This window comes from Pseudophryne corroboree, chromosome 1 (assembly GCF_028390025.1).
Source record: "Pseudophryne corroboree isolate aPseCor3 chromosome 1, aPseCor3.hap2, whole genome shotgun sequence".
Classification (NCBI taxonomy): Eukaryota; Metazoa; Chordata; class Amphibia; order Anura; family Myobatrachidae; genus Pseudophryne; species Pseudophryne corroboree.
The window spans coordinates 919,402,899-919,420,730 of record NC_086444.1 but is presented as its reverse complement, the minus strand read 5'-3'; the positions used below and the strand labels follow the sequence as shown (position 1 = coordinate 919,420,730).

General features: G+C 46.3%; 1 protein-coding gene across 4 annotated transcripts in view; it reads left to right on the top strand.

Annotated features, from left to right (window-relative positions):
• The window catches only part of SCLT1 (sodium channel and clathrin linker 1), a 410,760-nt gene that overhangs the window by 242,195 nt on the left and 150,733 nt on the right, over window positions 1–17,832 (top strand). For all 4 annotated transcript variants that reach the window (XM_063920346.1, XM_063920347.1, XM_063920345.1 and 1 more), the window contains exons 10-13: window positions 3,007–3,077; window positions 3,434–3,524; window positions 11,221–11,312; window positions 13,292–13,469. In XM_063920346.1, the coding sequence (XP_063776416.1) occupies window positions 3,007–3,077; window positions 3,434–3,524; window positions 11,221–11,312; window positions 13,292–13,469 (432 nt within the window). The remainder of the gene's footprint in view (window positions 1–3,006; window positions 3,078–3,433; window positions 3,525–11,220; window positions 11,313–13,291; window positions 13,470–17,832) is intronic.

The window sequence follows — 17,832 nt, the reverse complement described above, 5'->3', positions numbered from 1 at the left end:
ATTCAGAGCTAGAAGTTTACTTTACAGCAGTTTGGCCAAAAGTGCAATAAACCTTGCTGGAGTAATCTACAAATTTACTTAAGCGTACTCTTTAATTTAGAATACCTAGTTTCTGCCTCATTTGGTGTACTGTTCCTTCTGCAGTCTTTTATTTGTCATTACTTAGTGCAGAATATTGAGCAATCGATGGAACTTATGCCCCAATTACAGATTTCTAACAGAATTGTAGCATCATTCATGTGACTACTTGGACAACTTTGTCATACCTTATTAAATATTTTAAAATAAAGTTTATTATACACTGCTCAAAAAAATAAAGGGAACACTTAAACACACATCCTAGATCTGAATGAATGAAATATTCTTATTAAATACTTTGTTCTTTACATAGTTGAATGTGCTGACAACAAAATAACACAAAAATTATCAATGGAAATCAAATTTATTAACCCATGGAAGTCTGGATTTGGAGTCGCACTCAAAATTAAAGTGGAAAAACACACTACAAGCTGATCCAACTTTGATGTAATGTCCTTAAAACAAGTCAAAATGAGGCTCAGTAGTGTGTGTGGCCTCCACGTGCCTGTATGACCTCCCTACAACGCCTGGGCATGCTCCTTATGAGGTGGTGGATGGTCTCCTGAGGGGTCTCCTCCCAGACCTGGACTAAAGCATCCGCCAACTCCTGGACAGTCTGTGGTGCAACGTGGCATTGGTGGATGGAGCGAGACATGATGTCCCAGATGTGCTCAATTGGATTCAGGTCTGGGGAACGGGCGGGCCAGTCCATAGCATCAATGCCTTCGTCTTGCAGGAACTGCTGACACACTCCAGCCACATGAGGTCTAGCATTGTATTGCATTAGAAGGAATCCAGGGCCAACTGCACCAGCATATGGTCTCACAAGGGGTCTGAGGATCTCATCTCGGTACGTAATGGCAGTCAGGCTACCTCTGGCGAGCACATGGAGGGCTGTTCGGCCCCCCAAAGAAATGCCACCCCACACCATTACTGACCCACTGCCAAACTGGTCATGCTGGAGGATGTTGCAGGCAGCAGAACATTCTCCTTGGCGTCTCCAGACTCTGTCACGTCTGTCACATGTGCTCAGTGAGAACCTGCTTTTATCTGTGAAGAGCACAGGGCGCCAGTGGCGAATTTGCCAATCTTGGTGTTCTCTGGCAAATGCCAAAGTCCTGCACGGTGTTGGGCTGTAAGCACAACCCCCACCTGTGGACGTCGGGCCTTCATACCACCCTCATGGAGTCTGTTTCTGATTGTTTGAGTAGCCAGATGCACATTTGTGGCTTGCTGGAGGTCATTTTGCAGGGCTCTGGCAGTGCTCCTCTTGTTCCTCCTTGCACAAAGGCAGAGGTAGCGGTCCTGCTGCTGGGTTGCTGCCCTCCCACGGCCTCCTCCACGTCTCCTGATGTACTGGTCTGTCTCCTGGTAGCGCCTCCATGCTCTGGACACTACGCTGACAGACACAGCAAACCTTCTTGCCACAGCTCGCATTGATGTGCCATCCTGGATGAGCTGCACTACCTGAGCCACTTGTGTGGGTTGTAGACTCCGTCTCATGCTACCACTAGAGTGAAAGCACCGCCAGCTTTCAAAAGTGACCAAAACATCAGCCAGAAAGCATAGGAGCTGAGAAGTGGTCTGTGGTCACCACCTGCAGAACAACTCCTTTATTGGGGGTGTCTTGCTAATTGCCTATAATTTCCACCTGTTGTCTATTCCATTTGCACAACAGCATGTGAAATTGATTGTCAATCAGTGTTGCTTCCTAAGTGGACAGTTTGATTTCACAGAAGTGTGATTGACTTGGAGTTACATTGTGTTGTTTAAGTGTTCCCTTTATTTTTTTGAGCAGTGTAGAATACAGGTTCTGAAATGTACATAGTATTTTGTTACTTCTATAAATGGAAGTTTAAGTATTGGTGCTGTTGTAAAAGTTAAGCAAAACATAAATGATCTATTTCAGTAGTGCAGAATGTTTAGTTGCCCCATCATATTTTCCTATTTAATCCCCTTACACAGGAGGCAACCTTGTTCCTAGAGCTTGTACCTGCCCCCGCCACTGTGAGGCCGACCCTTGCTATACCTTAAGGCATGGGTCTTCAACCTGCGGCCCTCCAGCTGCTGTGGAACTACACATCCCAGCATGTCCTGCCTCCGTTTTAGCATGCCTTAATAGCAAAACTGTTGCAGAGCATGCTGGGATGTGTAGTTCCACAGCAGCTGGAGGGCCGCAGGTTGAAGACCCATGCCTTAAGGGCTCCCAATGAATAAAATATGAATTCAGTTTTCAGCTGGAATGTAATGAAGTCCCTTTAAAAAAAAAAAAGTCTGAGTTCGTCCAGGATCCCGCATGGCCGACGAACTCTGACTACATTACATACTGCCCATGCCATGGTGTGCATTGTTACTGTGCATGAGCTCTCTTTCATATGTGACATTGTCATCATGCCGTATATGGTACATTTCTGTGGAATCCTTTAGTTTTGTTTTGTTATTTTAACGATAACGACAAATATTCTGAGACTGATCTTGAAGTTCTATGGTAAACTTTAATCTTTTTTTATTTACATCTATTCACTTTAAATAGATGATGGGACTGCGGATGAATCCTGTTAAGTGTTGCGCATAGTTATTTATATCTGACTACTCCCACATCAGGGGAATTTGCTGTCCTGTATGTCTGCTCAGCGGTAAACTAGCGTTGTACTATTCAAGGTGTGCTTTACATGTCTGCCAAGAAGGTGACCCTGTATTTCCCCCTTCCCTTTATTTACCTAAGCACAGAGGAATACGGTAGTATTACACAACAATGTGTTTCTGATATAGATTTTAATTCAGGAAGGGGGGGAAGGGATTGTCTTTTTTTTTTTTTGTATGAAAACTACTGCGGCCTTTAGATATTTCAGTTGTTGCTGTGCAAACATGGTCTTATTTACTCAGTGTTACGCTTATTTACCAAAGTGTATTGTGTTTGTTTTCAAGACAAATCAGCAGTTCCTACGTACCGTGAATGAACAACAAAAAGAAACTGAACAACTTCAAAAGCAGCTGAGGTATCGCATGCATAGAAGGACATCTTGTATTCTTCGTATAGAATTATTTTGTACAAATTGCATATATATAATACAGTGTTATTGATTACTGAACACAGTGATCACAGTGATTGTAGAAGAAAATAACACGGTAAAGTTGGGAATGTAAAGTGACTTGTATGGGGTGCACCATTATCTCTAATTTTATCCAGGATTGTACAAGTGTTTTGGCAATTTTGTTATCAGCAAAGAAGACTTTTCCAGATAAGTCATTTACGGGTAATTGGTTCATGAATTTTACCTATAAACGGTGCAAATGCATTTTTATAGCCTGTCTCTGTGTAAATAGCTTATATTAGCCTCATGTATGTTAACAGGCAAGCAAAAGTGGACTTAAAAGTAGCAGCTTTGAAAGTTGAAGAAATGGCCAAAGTTATGGAAACTCTGGAAGGCCTGGTAAAGAGAAAGGTAAGTCCTTCTCCTGCTTTTGTGTATTTATACTCCTCTTTCTTTTGGAACCTTTGGGTTAGTTTTTTTTAATCTACAGGGAAAAAGTATAGGAGAAGTGAGCAGGGCTAAGAATTACTGGAAATCAGACAGAGAATGTTGGCCATGGCAGAAAGTAAGGGAGGTATCCAATGATGGCACGATAAAACATTGGGTGCGAAAAAGTCTGTTTGTTTTTTTGCTTTTTTCCCCCAATGCTTCAACGTTATTTTTTTACAGGCTATCCAATGAGATTTCCCATTAAAAAAAATATATATTTTTAGTGAAACCTGTGTGTTCTCGTGGCCGCAGTCCAGAAATTGGAGCTATTTTCGGGAATTTTGTATGATGCAGGTGAAACAAAATCCCTGTGCTGGCTTATCAGAGCTAATTGGATAGCCCCCAGTGATGTAATTACCGCGGGTAATTGAATACCCCCCTAAGTGTGCCAAGAACACACTTTTTCTGTTATTGTAAAAGATGTCCCATATACTGTAGAATCAGGAGTATGGCCACCCCTTATGATGTAGAAAATTTACCTCGAGACATACGAATAGTAATCCATTAAACAGGGTAAGAGTGATAAGATATATAAGAAAAATGACTTTAAAAACATGTAATTTTCCTCTGTGGATGACAACCACATAACTTCTTGAACATGGTGGAAAGTATGTAAACAGTCTAGGGGGAGATTCAATCAAAAAAACGGAAGTGTTGGACTTTTTCCATAGCAACTTCAGTCACAAAATCACATCACCATTATCACTGCTGCTCAGTGCTTGGAGACACCATCCGAGGGGGTGACACCAGCAGAGCAGCTCTGCTATTTTGCTGTCACCCCTTCATATGGTGTCACCAGGTTTGGTCCCCATCCTCCAGTAATGCCACTCTTGTTACAGTAGGTTAATTTCAAACTAGTACAGAGAATTGTGATGTCCAAAGGGGTATGGTTCATTAGCTCTACAAGGAAAACATCTGCAATCAATAAGTCGACCCCAAATGGTTGACATGGTTATGGAAATGGTTGACCCAAAAAAAAAGGTTGACACAGGTTTTGGGGTTTGTTTGTTTTTTGCATTTCTCTAACGTCCTAAGTGGATGCTGGGGACTCCGTCAGGACCATGGGGAATAGCGGCTCCGCAGGAGACAGGGCACAAAAAGTAAGCTTTTAGGATCACATGGTGTGTACTGGCTCCTCCCCCTATGACCCTCCTCCAAGCCTCAGTTAGGTTTTTGTGCCCGTCCGAGCAGGGTGCAATCTAGGTGGCTCTCCTAAAGAGCTGCTTAGAAAAAGTTTTTTAGGTTTTTTATTTTCAGTAAGTCCTGCTGGCAACAGGCTCACTGCATCGAGGGACTTAGGGGAGAGAATTTCAACTCACCTGCGTGCAGGATGGATTGGATTCTTAGGCTACTGGACACCATTAGCTCCAGAGGGAGTCGGAACACAGGTCTCACCCTGGGGTTCGTCCCGGAGCCGCGCCGCCGACCCCCCTTACAGATGCTGAAGATTGAAGGTCCGGAAACAGGCGGCAGAAGGCTCTTCAGTCTTCATGAAGGTAGCGCACAGCACTGCAGCTGTGCGCCATTGTTGTCACACACTTCACACCAGACGGTCACGGAGGGTGCAGGGCGCTGCTGGGGGCGCCCTGGGCAGCAATATATAATACCTTTTATGGCAAAAGAATACATCACATATAGCCATTAAGGCTATATGTATGTATTTAACCCATGCCAAATGTCTAAAACTCCGGGAGAAAAGCCCGCCGGAATAGGGGGGCGGGGCTTATTCTCCTCAGCACACAGCGCCATTTTCCTGCTCAGCTCCGCTGTGAGGAAGGCTCCCAGGACTCTCCCCTGCACTGCACTACAGAAACAGGGTAAAACAGAGAGGGGGGGCATATTTTGGCGATATTTTTATATATTTAAGCGGCTATAGGGAACAACACTTATATAGGGTTGTTCCCATATATATTATAGCGCTTGGGTGTGTGCTGGCAAACTCTCCCTCTGTCTCCCCAAAGGGCTAGTGGGGTCCTGTCTTCGATAAGAGCATTCCCTGTGTGTCTGCTGTGTGTCGGTACGTGTGTGTCGACATGTATGAGGACGATGTTGGCGTGGAGGCAGAGCAATTGCCGATAATGGTGATGTCACCCCCCAGGGAGTCGACACCGGAATGGATGGCTTTGTTTATGGAATTACGTGATAATGTCAGCACATTACAAAAATCAGTTGACGACATGAGACGGCCGGCAAACCAGTTAGTACCTGCCCAGGCGTCTCAGACACCGTCAGGGGCTGTAAAGCGCCCTTTACCTCAGTCGGTCGACACAGACACAGACACTGAATCTAGTGTCGACGGTGATGAAACAAACGTATTTTCAAGTAGGGCCACACGTTATATGATCACGGCAATGAAGGAGGCTTTGCATATCTCTGATACTACAAGTACCACAAAAAGGGGTATTATGTGGGGGGTGAAAAAACTACCTGTAGTTTTTCCTGAATCAGAGGAATTAAATGATGTATGTGATGAAGCGTGGGTTAACCCAGATAGAAAAATGCTAATTTCAAAAAAGTTATTAGCATTATACCCTTTCCCGCCAGAGGTTAGGGCGCGCTGGGAAACACCCCCTAGGGTGGATAAGGCGCTCACACGCTTATCGAAACAAGTGGCGTTACCGTCTCCTGATACGGCCGCCCTCAAGGATCCAGCTGATAGGAGGCTGGAAACTACCCTGAAAAGTATATACACTCATACTGGTGTTATACTGCGACCAGCCATCGCCTCAGCCTGGATGTGCAGTGCTGGGGTCGTCTGGTTGGATTCCCTGACTGAAAATATTGATACCCTGGATAGGGACAGTATTTTATTGACTATAGAGCAATTAAAGGATGCTTTCCTTTATATGCGAGATGCGCAGAGAGATATTTGCACTCTGGCATCGAGAGTAAATGCGATGTCCATATCTGCCAGAAGGAGTTTATGGACGCGACAGTGGTCAGGTGATGCGGATTCCAAACGACATATGGAAGTATTGCCGTATAAAGGGGAGGAATTATTTGGCGTCGGTCTATCGGATCTGGTGGCTACGGCAACTGCCGGAAAATCCACTTTTTTACCTCAGACCCCCTCCCAACAGAAAAAGACACAGTCTTTTCAGCCGCAGTCCTTTCGTTCCTATAAGAACAAGCGGACAAAAGGACAGTCATATCTGCCTCGGGGCAGAGGAAGGGGTAAGAGAGGGCAGCAAGCAGCCCCTGCCCAGGAACAGAAGCCCTCCCAGGGTTCTGCAAAGCCCTCAGCATGACGCTGGGGCCTTACAAGCGGACTCAGGAACGGTGGGGGGTCGACTCAAGAATTTCAGCGCACAGTGGGCTTGCTCACAGGTGGACCCCTGGATTCTACAGGTAGTATCTCAGGGTTACAGGTTGGAATTCGAGAAGTCTCCCCCTCGCCGGTTCCTAAAGTCTGCTTTGCCAACGTCTCCCTCGGACAGGGCGACGGTATTGGAAGCCATTCACAAGCTGTTTGCTCAGCAGGTGATAGTCAAGGTACCCCTCCTACAACAGGGAAAGGGGTATTACTCCACGCTATTTGTGGTACCGAAGCCGGACGGCTCGGTAAGACCTATTCTAAATCTCAAATCTTTGAACCTGTACATACAAAAATTCAAGTTCAAGATGGAGTCACTCAGAGCAGTGATAGCGAATCTGGAAGAAGGGGACTTTATGGTGTCCCTGGACATAAAGGACGCTTACCTGCATGTCCCAATTTGCCCTTCACATCAAGGGTACCTCAGGTTCGTGGTGCAAAACTGTCATTATCAGTTTCAGACGCTGCCGTTTGGATTGTCCACGGCACCTCGGGTCTTTACCAAGGTAATGGCCGAAATGATGATCCTTCTACGAAGAAGAGGCGTATTAATTATCCCTTACTTGGACGATCTCCTGATAAGGGCAAGATCCAGAGAACAGCTGAAAGACGGAGTAGCACTAACCCAACTAGTGCTGCAACAACACGGGTGGATTCTGAATTTTCCAAAATCTCAGTTGACCCCGACGACACGTCTGCTGTTCCTGGGAATGATTCTGGACACGGTTCAGAAAAAGGTGTTTCTTCCGGAGGAGAAAGCCAGGGAGTTATCCGAACTTGTCAGGAACCTCCTAAAACCAGGGACAGTGTCTGTGCATCAATGCACAAGAGTCCTGGGAAAGATGGTGGCTTCTTACGAAGCGATTCCATTCGGCAGATTCCACGCACGAACTTTTCAGTGGGATCTGCTGGACAAATGGTCCGGATCGCATCTGCAGATGCATCAGCGGATAACCTTATCGCCACGGACAAGGGTGTCTCTTCTGTGGTGGTTGCAGAGTGCTCATCTGTTAGAGGGCCGCAGATTCGGCATACAGGACTGGGTCCTGGTGACCACGGATGCCAGTCTGAGAGGCTGGGGAGCGGTCACACAAGGAAGAAACTTCCAGGAAGTATGGTCAAGCCTGGAGATGTCTCTTCACATAAATATACTGGAGCTAAGAGCGATTTACAATGCTCTAAGTCTGGCAAAACCCCTGCTTCAGGGTCAGCCGGTGTTGATCCAGTCGGACAACATCACGGCAGTCGCCCACGTAAACAGACAGGGCGGCACAAGAAGCAGGACAGCAATGGCAGAAGCTGCAAGGATTCTTCGCTGGGCGGAAGATCATGTGATAGCACTGTCAGCAGTATTCATTCCGGGAGTGGACAACTGGGAAGCAGACTTCCTCAGCAGACACGATCTACACTCGGGAGAGTGGGGACTTCATCCAGAAGTCTTCCACATGATTGTGAACCGTTGGGAAAAACCAATGGTGGATATGATGGCGTCCCGCCTCAACAAAAAACTGGACAGGTATTGCGCCAGGTCAAGAGATCCTCAGGCAATAGCTGTGGACGCTCTGGTAACACCGTGGGTGTTCCAGTCAGTGTATGTGTTCCCTCCTCTGCCTCTCATACCAAAAGTACTGAGAATTATACGGCAAAAGGGAGTAAGAACGATACTAGTGGCTCCGGATTGGCCAAGAAGAACTTGGTACCCGGAACTTCAAGAGATGCTCACGGAGGATCCGTGGCCTCTACCTCTAAGACGGGACCTACTTCAGCAGGGACCGTGTCTATTCCAAGACTTACCGCGGCTGCGTTTGACGGCATGGCGGTTGAACGCCGAATTCTAAAGGAAAAAGGCATTCCGGAAGAGGTCATTCCTACACTGGTAAAGGCCAGGAAGGAGGTGACTGCACAACATTATCACCGCATTTGGAGGAAATATGTTGCGTGGTGTGAGGCCAGGAAGGCCCCCACGGAGGAATTTCAACTGGGTCGATTCCTACATTTCCTGCAAACAGGATTGTCTATGGGCCTCAAATTGGGGTCCATTAAGGTTCAAATTTCGGCCCTGTCGATTTTCTTCCAGAAAGAATTGGCTTCAGTTCCTGAAGTCCAGACTTTTGTAAAAGGAGTACTACATATACAGCCCCCGGTTGTGCCCCCAGTGGCACCGTGGGATCTTAATGTAGTCTTGGATTTTCTAAAATCCCAGTGGTTTGAGCCGCTCAAATCGGTGGAGATGAAGTATCTTACATGGAAAGTAACCATGCTACTGGCCCTGGCTTCAGCCAGGAGAGTATCAGATTTGGCGGCTTTATCATATAAGAGCCCATATCTGATTTTCCATACGGACAGGGCAGAACTGCGGACGCGTCCTCATTTTCTGCCTAAGGTGGTGTCAGCGTTTCACCTGAACCAGCCTATTGTGGTGCCTGCGGCTACTAACGAGTTGGAGGATTCCAAGTTGTTGGACGTGGTCCGGGCATTGAAAATATATATTTCAAGAACGGCTGGAGTCAGAAAGTCTGACTCACTGCTTATATTGTATGCACCCAACAAGATGGGTGCTCCTGCTTCTAAGCAGACGATTGCTCGTTAGATTTGTAGCACAATTCAACTTGCACATTCTGTGGCAAGCTTGCCACAACCTAAATCTGTCAAGGCCCATTCCACAAGGAAAGTGGGCTCATCCTGGGCGGCTGCCCGGGGAGTCTCGGCATTACAACTCTGCCGAGCTGCTACTTGGTCAGGGGCAAACACGTTTGCAAAATTCTACAAATTTGATACCCTAGCTGAGGAGGACCTTGAGTTCTCTCATTCGGTGCTGCAGAGTCATCCGCACTCTCCCGCCCGTTTGGGAGCTTTGGTATAATCCCCATGGTCCTGACGGAGTCCCCAGCATCCACTTAGGACGTTAGAGAAAATAAGAATTTACTTACCGATAATTCTATTTCTCGTAGTCCGTAGTGGATGCTGGGCGCCCATCCCAAGTGCGGATTGTCTGCAATACTTGTACATAGTTATTGTTACATAAAAATCGGGTTGTTATTTGTTGTGAGCCGTCTGTTCAGAGGCTCCTACGTTTGTCATACTGTTAACTGGGTTCAGATCACAAGTTATACGGTGTGATTGGTGTGGCTGGTATGAGTCTTACCCGGGGTTCAATATCCTTCCTTATTGTGTACGCTCGTCCGGGCACAGTACCTAACTGAGGCTTGGAGGAGGGTCATAGGGGGAGGAGCCAGTACACACCATGTGATCCTAAAAGCTTACTTTTTGTGCCCTGTCTCCTGCGGAGCCGCTATTCCCCATGGTCCTGACGGAGTCCCCAGCATCCACTACGGACTACGAGAAATAGAATTATCGGTAAGTAAATTCTTATTTTTTAACCACATACGACCCAAATTAGTGTACCGCTTCGCTAATCGTAGTCCATGTGGATGATAAAGTATGAAGAATCTGACTATGTGTCCCATATGTGTGTCGACTATTGTCATATCGACCTTTTTAATCTGTCAACCTTTTCTACGGTCTACCTTTTACATGTTGACCTTTTTTACCTGTGGACCTATTGACTGTAGATCTTTATGATGTAGATCGATCAATTGGATACCCTCCAAAGAACACCTTCATGATATACTGTGCCTGTATGTTTTCTTTTCCTCTTTATTTGTTTTTACTGCAGGTTACACCTTTGTAATGTGATCACGTGTCACTTAATTCATGGGTAAATGTAGTGTATGTGAATGTTCCACATCAGGGGAGATGCAAAATTGAAAAAGTATCGACTTATTCTGGATTGGGGTTTTCATGAAGTCATGCTGACCAGACTTTTCCTTCTAATACTCTGAGATGAGAGTGGTGTAACCGCTGTCTGTGTTTCCATTACTTAATGTTGTTTTGTTTGATATAAAGGGTGCAGTAGCTGAGTATTCTATTTTTGTCCTTTCTAAATTTGTTTTCTTTTTTTTGTTTGGTTGCATCACACAGAGAATATAACTGCTGTCTCTGTGAAATGTTATTGTGCCCAGCTCATCACCGTTAAGCTAGTGGATATTTCACTCCCAGCTATAGCCCACAAGGGGGTAGCAAGAATGGAACAGATTTGTCTGTCTGTGTCTTTATGTTGCAACCCCTAATTGAGACACTGTTAAAAAAAAAAAAAAAATCAATAAGTAAACATTTTGAGCTATGAAAATGTATATGTAATTATGTCTCTTGCAATCTCTCCAGCTCATTATGTGCAGAAAGAGACCCAGGTGCTTTTATTAGTGCTGCAAATGGTTTATATTGAAGCTACTCTCTGCTCTGTAGGAAGAAGAGGTGTTGACAGCCCGAGGCAAGGAAGGAGCGTCAGACAAACGTGTGCAACAGCTTCAGACAGCAGTAATGCAATTAGAAACCAGGTGATGACTGTTGAAATTAATTTTCTGCCTTATGCTTGCAAACTATAGCTGTATTGTAATTAACCAGTATGCCCTGAATGAGTAGCTTATTTCCGGTGGTTTTATGCAAAGCTAAATTTTCAGAACATGCAGTCTAAGCTCTAAAGTTATTCACTTTAGCACAGCGTCCTAATGTGATTATGATACAGCACAGTCTGAAAGTGCTGTCCTTTCATTTAAGCTGAGTACACACTTATACTATAGTCAGGCCTGTCACCGGATGTCAGCAGTGTATGCAGGAACTTTAGCTGATAAGCCGCTTTAAGTGCTTCTGCAACGGTCAGATCGGGAGGTCGCATCTTATGTGCAGTGTAATATTTTATATGATCGACCTCCCGAGCACAAGAAAAACGTGCACAGTAAGCTATCTCTACCTCAGTGTGTATGGGGGTCACAAAGGACCAAGGATTGGAGCTTTTAATCCAGTCAGCCGAATTATCGGTATAGTGTGTACCCAGCGTAGCTGTGATCTCACTGGGGGTGATTTAGATCTGATCGCTGGGCTGCTAACTTTGCTGTCCTGCATTTAGATAGTCACCGCCCCAGGGGGAGTGTAAATTCGCTGTGCAAGTGTGCAATCCCATAAGAACGCCGAGCTGCTAAAATCCACTGTGTGCGGTTTCTGCGCAGCCCAGGACTTACTCCTTCAGTGCGATGAGAACAGGCTGATCGGGGCCGGAGCTGACGTCAGACACCCTCCCTGAAAACGCTTGGGAACACCTGTGTTTATCCGGACACTCCCAGTAAACAGTCAGTTACCACCCACAAACGGCCTTTTCCTGTCAATCACCTTGCGAACACCCGTGCGATCAGAATTTTTGTACCATCCTGTCGCTGACTGGCGATGCCTGTTGTTGTTGTTGTCCGACGCGCGTGCTCATTGCGGTTTATGCGCAGTTATGACATGATCGCCCGATGTGCGAAAACGCACAGTAGCGATCAGGTCTCAATTACCCCCACTGGCCCTTTCCCTGTGTATATCCTATACACACACAGTGCATTCCTGCAAAGCATACCTGCCAGATTGTCAACCACTCTGTGCCTGCTGTTAGAAACACGCTGCTCCCTAACATTGCAGTCTGATGCACAAGTGTGACAGAGCGTGTTATACATATTTAGTTGCAAATAGAAACAACCGTTATTTCATGTATATTGTTCAACTCAATAATTTGTATTCTTATAAAAATATTAATGACAAATGGTGGTTTTATTTGCTTTTTAATTGTCTACATGACTTGTATGTGTGTATTTAATTTATACATTTAGACTCTTGATACCTTATAAGCATAGTCATTTGTATTTGCACACACATGGATTCAGTTATACTTAGTACTGTATCTGCTGAATCTGTACCGTGAAGCTGCAATTTTGTATTGCCTCTTATTAGTATGCAAAGCCCGTTATCTGGTTTGTGAACCTGCAGGTACTCTGTGATGGGTGGTATTCATGTGACCGGCGGTCGGGAGACCGACGGTCACATGACCTCCACCAAAATCCCGACCCCTCACTATCCCGATGTTCGGCATGCCCGACCAACAGGGACACCCATCGAGTGGGAATAGACACCCATAGAGCGGGAATAGAACCCGTGGCAACCACAGGCTTGCTGCACACACCCCTCCCCGCCGGGATCCCGGCGTCGGTACGGTCAGCCATACTACACCCCTCTGAGATAACACTGTGCTATATAATGGGTGCAATTTGGTGTACATGTCATATCTGCCATTAATGATCTGTATAGACCATTCAGCTGACAGAGAAAAAAAGGATATCTAACATTTTCTAAGCTACTGAAGTTATTCTTTCAGGTTGTAGCGTAAAAAATATGACATTGTTTGCAATATGTAGGTCAGATTGCCTTTTTATAATGTCCATTCATATCTTTGCTTGGATCTGTGTTTTTGAGTTCATAATCTGTATTGCTGTAATTTAATCCAAAGGCTGAGAGCGGCAATGCAAAATGGTGAAGACTTAAAAGGAGAAAAGCTGCAATTAGAGAAACACATTGGGGAGCTCCAGGCAAATTTGTCAGAGTTGGAAGGAGAGAAATATGAAGCTTTTTCCAGAGTGCGTGACAGTATGCAGATTGTAGAAGAAGCCAATCTACACAAAGACCAGGTAGTCTGCCCCGACTTCTCACCCCCTATCTGTACATGTGCCGTGACTGTCATTTTGTGTTAATTTATCCTGTAGCTTTTGCTACAGTACATTTTATTTATTTTAGGAATGGTGAGAGGATTAGTAATAGAATCCCAGATTTTTCTTTGGTAGGATAGAAAACACTCAGCCACAATACATCTATCATGATATGGCAGTCGGTCTCGTCGTTTTTATATTACTCAAACTAAAGTAACAAAAACATTCATAATATTCCTTATCCTACACTTGCTTCAGAACAATGCTCATCTGGTTGAAATTACAATGCTCTATGGAAAAAAAAAAAAGCAAAATACACGATACTCAAAATAAATAGCCACTATTATTTCAGCGCAAATGTGTAATATTTTCAGCTATAATTTCTCTGACGTCCTAGTGGATGCTGGGTACTCCGTAAGGACCATGGGGTATAGACGGGCTCCGCAGGAGACTGGGCACTCTTAAAAATAAGAATTTACTTACCGATAATTCTATTTCTCATAGTCCGTAGTGGATGCTGGGAACTCCGTAAGGACCATGGGGAATAGCGGCTCCGCAGGAGACTGGGCACAAAAGTAAAGCTTTAGGACTACCTGGTGTGCACTGGCTCCTCCCCCTATGACCCTCCTCCAAGCCTCTGTTAAGATACTGTGCCCGGACGAGCGTACACAATAAGGAAGGATTTATGAATCCCGGGTAAGACTCATACCAGCCACACCAATCACACCGTACAACTTGTGATCTGAACCCAGTTAACAGTATGATAACAGAGGAGCCTCTCGAAGGATGGCTCACTACAACAATAACCCGATTAGTTAACAATAACTATGTACAAGTATTGCAGATAATCCGCACTTGGGATGGGCGCCCAGCATCCACTACGGACTATGAGAAATAGAATTATCGGTAAGTAAATTCTTATTTTCTCTGACGTCCTAGTGGATGCTGGGAACTCCGTAAGGACCATGGGGATTATACCAAAGCTCCCAAACGGGCGGGAGAGTGCGGATGACTCTGCAGCACCAAAAGAGAGAACTCCAGGTCCTCCTCAGCCAGGGTATCAAATTTGTAGAATTTTGCAAACGTGTTTGCCCCTGACCAAGTAGCTGCTCGGCAAAGTTGTAACGCCGAGACCCCTCGGGCAGCCGCCCAAGATGAGCCCACCTTCCTTGTGGAATGGGCTTTTACAGATTTTGGCTGTGGCAGGCCTGCCACAGAATGTGCAAGCTGAATTGTACTACAAATCCAACGAGCAATAGTCTGCTTAGAAGCAGGAGCACCCAGCTTGTTGGGTGCATACAGTATAAACAGCGAGTCAGATTTCTGACTCCAGCCGTCCTGGAAACATATATTTTCAGGGCCCTGACCACGTCCAGTAACTTGGAGTCCTCCAAGTCCCTAGTAGCCGCAGGTACCACAATAGGCTGGTTCAGGTGAAACGCTGAAACCACCTTAGGGAGAAACTGAGGACGAGTCCTCAATTCTGCCCTATCCGTATGAAAAATCAGGTAAGGACTTTTATAGGACAAAGCCGCCAATTCTGACACGCGCCTGGCTGAAGCCAGGGCCAACAGCATTACCACTTTCCATGTGAGATATTTTAAGTCCACAGTGGTAAGCGGTTCAAACCAATGTGATTTTAGGAACCCCAAAACCACATTGAGATCCCAGGGTGCCACTGGAGGCACAAAAGGAGGCTGTATATGCAGTACTCCCTTGACAAACGTCTGAACTTCAGGAACTGAAGCCAGTTCTTTCTGGAAGAAAATCGACAGGGCCGAAATTTGAACCTTAATGGACCCTAATTTTAGGCCCATAGACAGTCCTGTTTGCAGGAAATGCAGGAAACGACCCAGTTGAAATTCCTCTGTAGGGGCCTTCCTGGCCTCGCACCACGCAACATATTTACGCCAAATACGATGATAATGCTGTGCGGTTACATCCTTCCTGGCTTTGATCAGGGTAGGGATGACTTCATCCGGAATGCCTTTTTCCTTCAGGATCCGGCGTTCAACCGCCATGCCGTCAAACGCAGGCGCGGTAAGTCTTGGAACAGACAGGGTCCCTGCTGGAGCAGGTCCCTTCTTAGAGGTAGAGGCCACGGGTCCTCTGTGAGCATCTCTTGAAGTTCCGGGTACCAAGTCCTTCTTGGCCAATCCGGAGCCACGAGTATAGTTCTTACTCCTCTCCGTCTTATAATTCTCAGTACCTTGGGTATGAGAGGCAGAGGAGGGAACACATACACTGACTGGTACACCCACGGTGTTACCAGAGCGTCCACCGCTATTGCCTGAGGGTCCCTTGACCTGGCGCAATACCTGTCTAGTTTTTTGTTGAGGCGGGACGCCATCATGTCCACCTTTGGTTTTTCCCAACGGTTTACAATCATGTGGAAGACTTCTGGATGAAGTCCCCACTCTCCCGGGTGGAGGTCGTGTCTGCTGAGGAAGTCTGCTTCCCAGTTGTCCACTCCCGGAATGAACACTGCTGACAGTGCTATCACATGATTTTCCGCCCAGCGAAGAATCCTTGCAGCTTCTGCCATTGCCCTCCTGCTTCTTGTGCCGCCCTGTCTGTTTACGTGGGCGACTGCCGTGATGTTGTCTGACTGGATCAACACCGGCTGACCCTGAAGCAGAGGTCTTGCTTGGCTTAGAGCATTGTAAATGGCCCTTAGTTCCAGGATATTTATGTGAAGTGACGTTTCCAGGCTTGACCACAAGCCCTGGAAATTTATTCCCTGTGTGACTGCTCCCCAGCCTCTCAGGCTGGCATCCGTGGTCACCAGGACCCAGTCCTGAATGCCGAATCTGCGGCCCTCTAGAAGATGAGCACTCTGCAACCACCACAGGAGAGACACTCTTGTCCTTGGGGACAGGATTATCCGCTGATGCATGTGAAGATGCGATCCGGACCATTTGTCCAGCAGATCCCACTGAAACGTTCTTGCGTGGAATCTGCCGAATGGAATCGCTTCGTAGGAAGCTACCATTTTTCCCAGGACCCTTGTGCATTGATGCACTGAGACCCGGACTGGTTTCAGGAGGTTTCTGACTAACTCGGATAACTCCCTGGCTTTCTCCTCCGGGAGAAACACCTTTTTCTGGACTGTGTCCAGAATCATCCCTAGGAACAGCAGACGTGTCGTCGGAATCAGCTGTGATTTTGGGATATTTAGAATCCACCCGTGCTGCCGTAACACTACTTGAGATAGTGCTACTCCGACTACTAACCGTTCCTTGGATCTTGCCCTTATCAGGAGATCGTCCAAGTAAGGGATAATTAAGACGCCTTCTCTTCGAAGAAGTATCATCATTTCGGCCATTACCTTGGTAAAGACCCGGGGTGCCGTGGACAATCCAAACGGCAGCGTCTGAAACTGATAGTGACAGTTCTGTACCACAAACCTGAGGTACCCTTGGTGAGAAGGGTAAATTGGGACATGGAGGTAAGCATCCTTGATGTCCAGAGACACCATATAGTCCCCTTCTTCCAGGTTCGCGATCACTGCTCTGAGTGACTCCATCTTGAACTTGAACCTTTGTATGTAAGTGTTCAAGGATTTCAGATTTAAAATAGGTCTCACCGAGCCGTCCGGCTTCGGTACCACAAACAGCGTTGAATAATACCCCTTGCCCTGTTGCAGGAGGGGTACCTTGATTATCACCTGCTGAGAATACAGCTTGTGAATGGCCTCCAATACCGCCTCCCTGTCGGAGGGAGACGTCGGTAAAGCAGACTTTAGGAAACGGCGAGGGGGAGATGTCTCGAATTCCAATTTGTACCCCTGAGATACCACCTGAAGGATCCAGGGGTCTACTTGCGAGTGAGCCCACTGCGCGCTGAAATTCTTGAGACGTGCCCCCACCGTGCCTAAGTCCGCTTGTAAAGTCCCAGCGTCATGCTGAGGACTTGGCAGAAGCGGGAGAGGGCTTCTGTTCCTGGGAATTGGCTGTCTGTTGCAGTCTTTTTCCCTTTCCTCTGCCCCGGGGCAGAAATGAGGAGCCTTTCGCTCGCTTGCCGTTATGGGGACGAAAGGACTGCGCCTGATAATACGGCGTCTTCTTATGTTGAGAGGCGACCTGGGGTAGAAATGTGGATTTCCCAGCCGTTGCCGTGGCCACCAGGTCTGAAAGACCTACCCCAAATAACTCCTCCCCTTTATAAGGCAATACTTCCATATGCCGTTTGGAATCCCCATCACCTGACCACTGTCGCGTCCATAACCCTCTTCTGGCAGAAATGGACAGCGCACTTACTCTTGATGCCAGTCGGCAAATATCCCGCTGTGCATCACGCATATATAGAAATGCATCTTTTAAATGCTCTATAGTCAGTAATATAC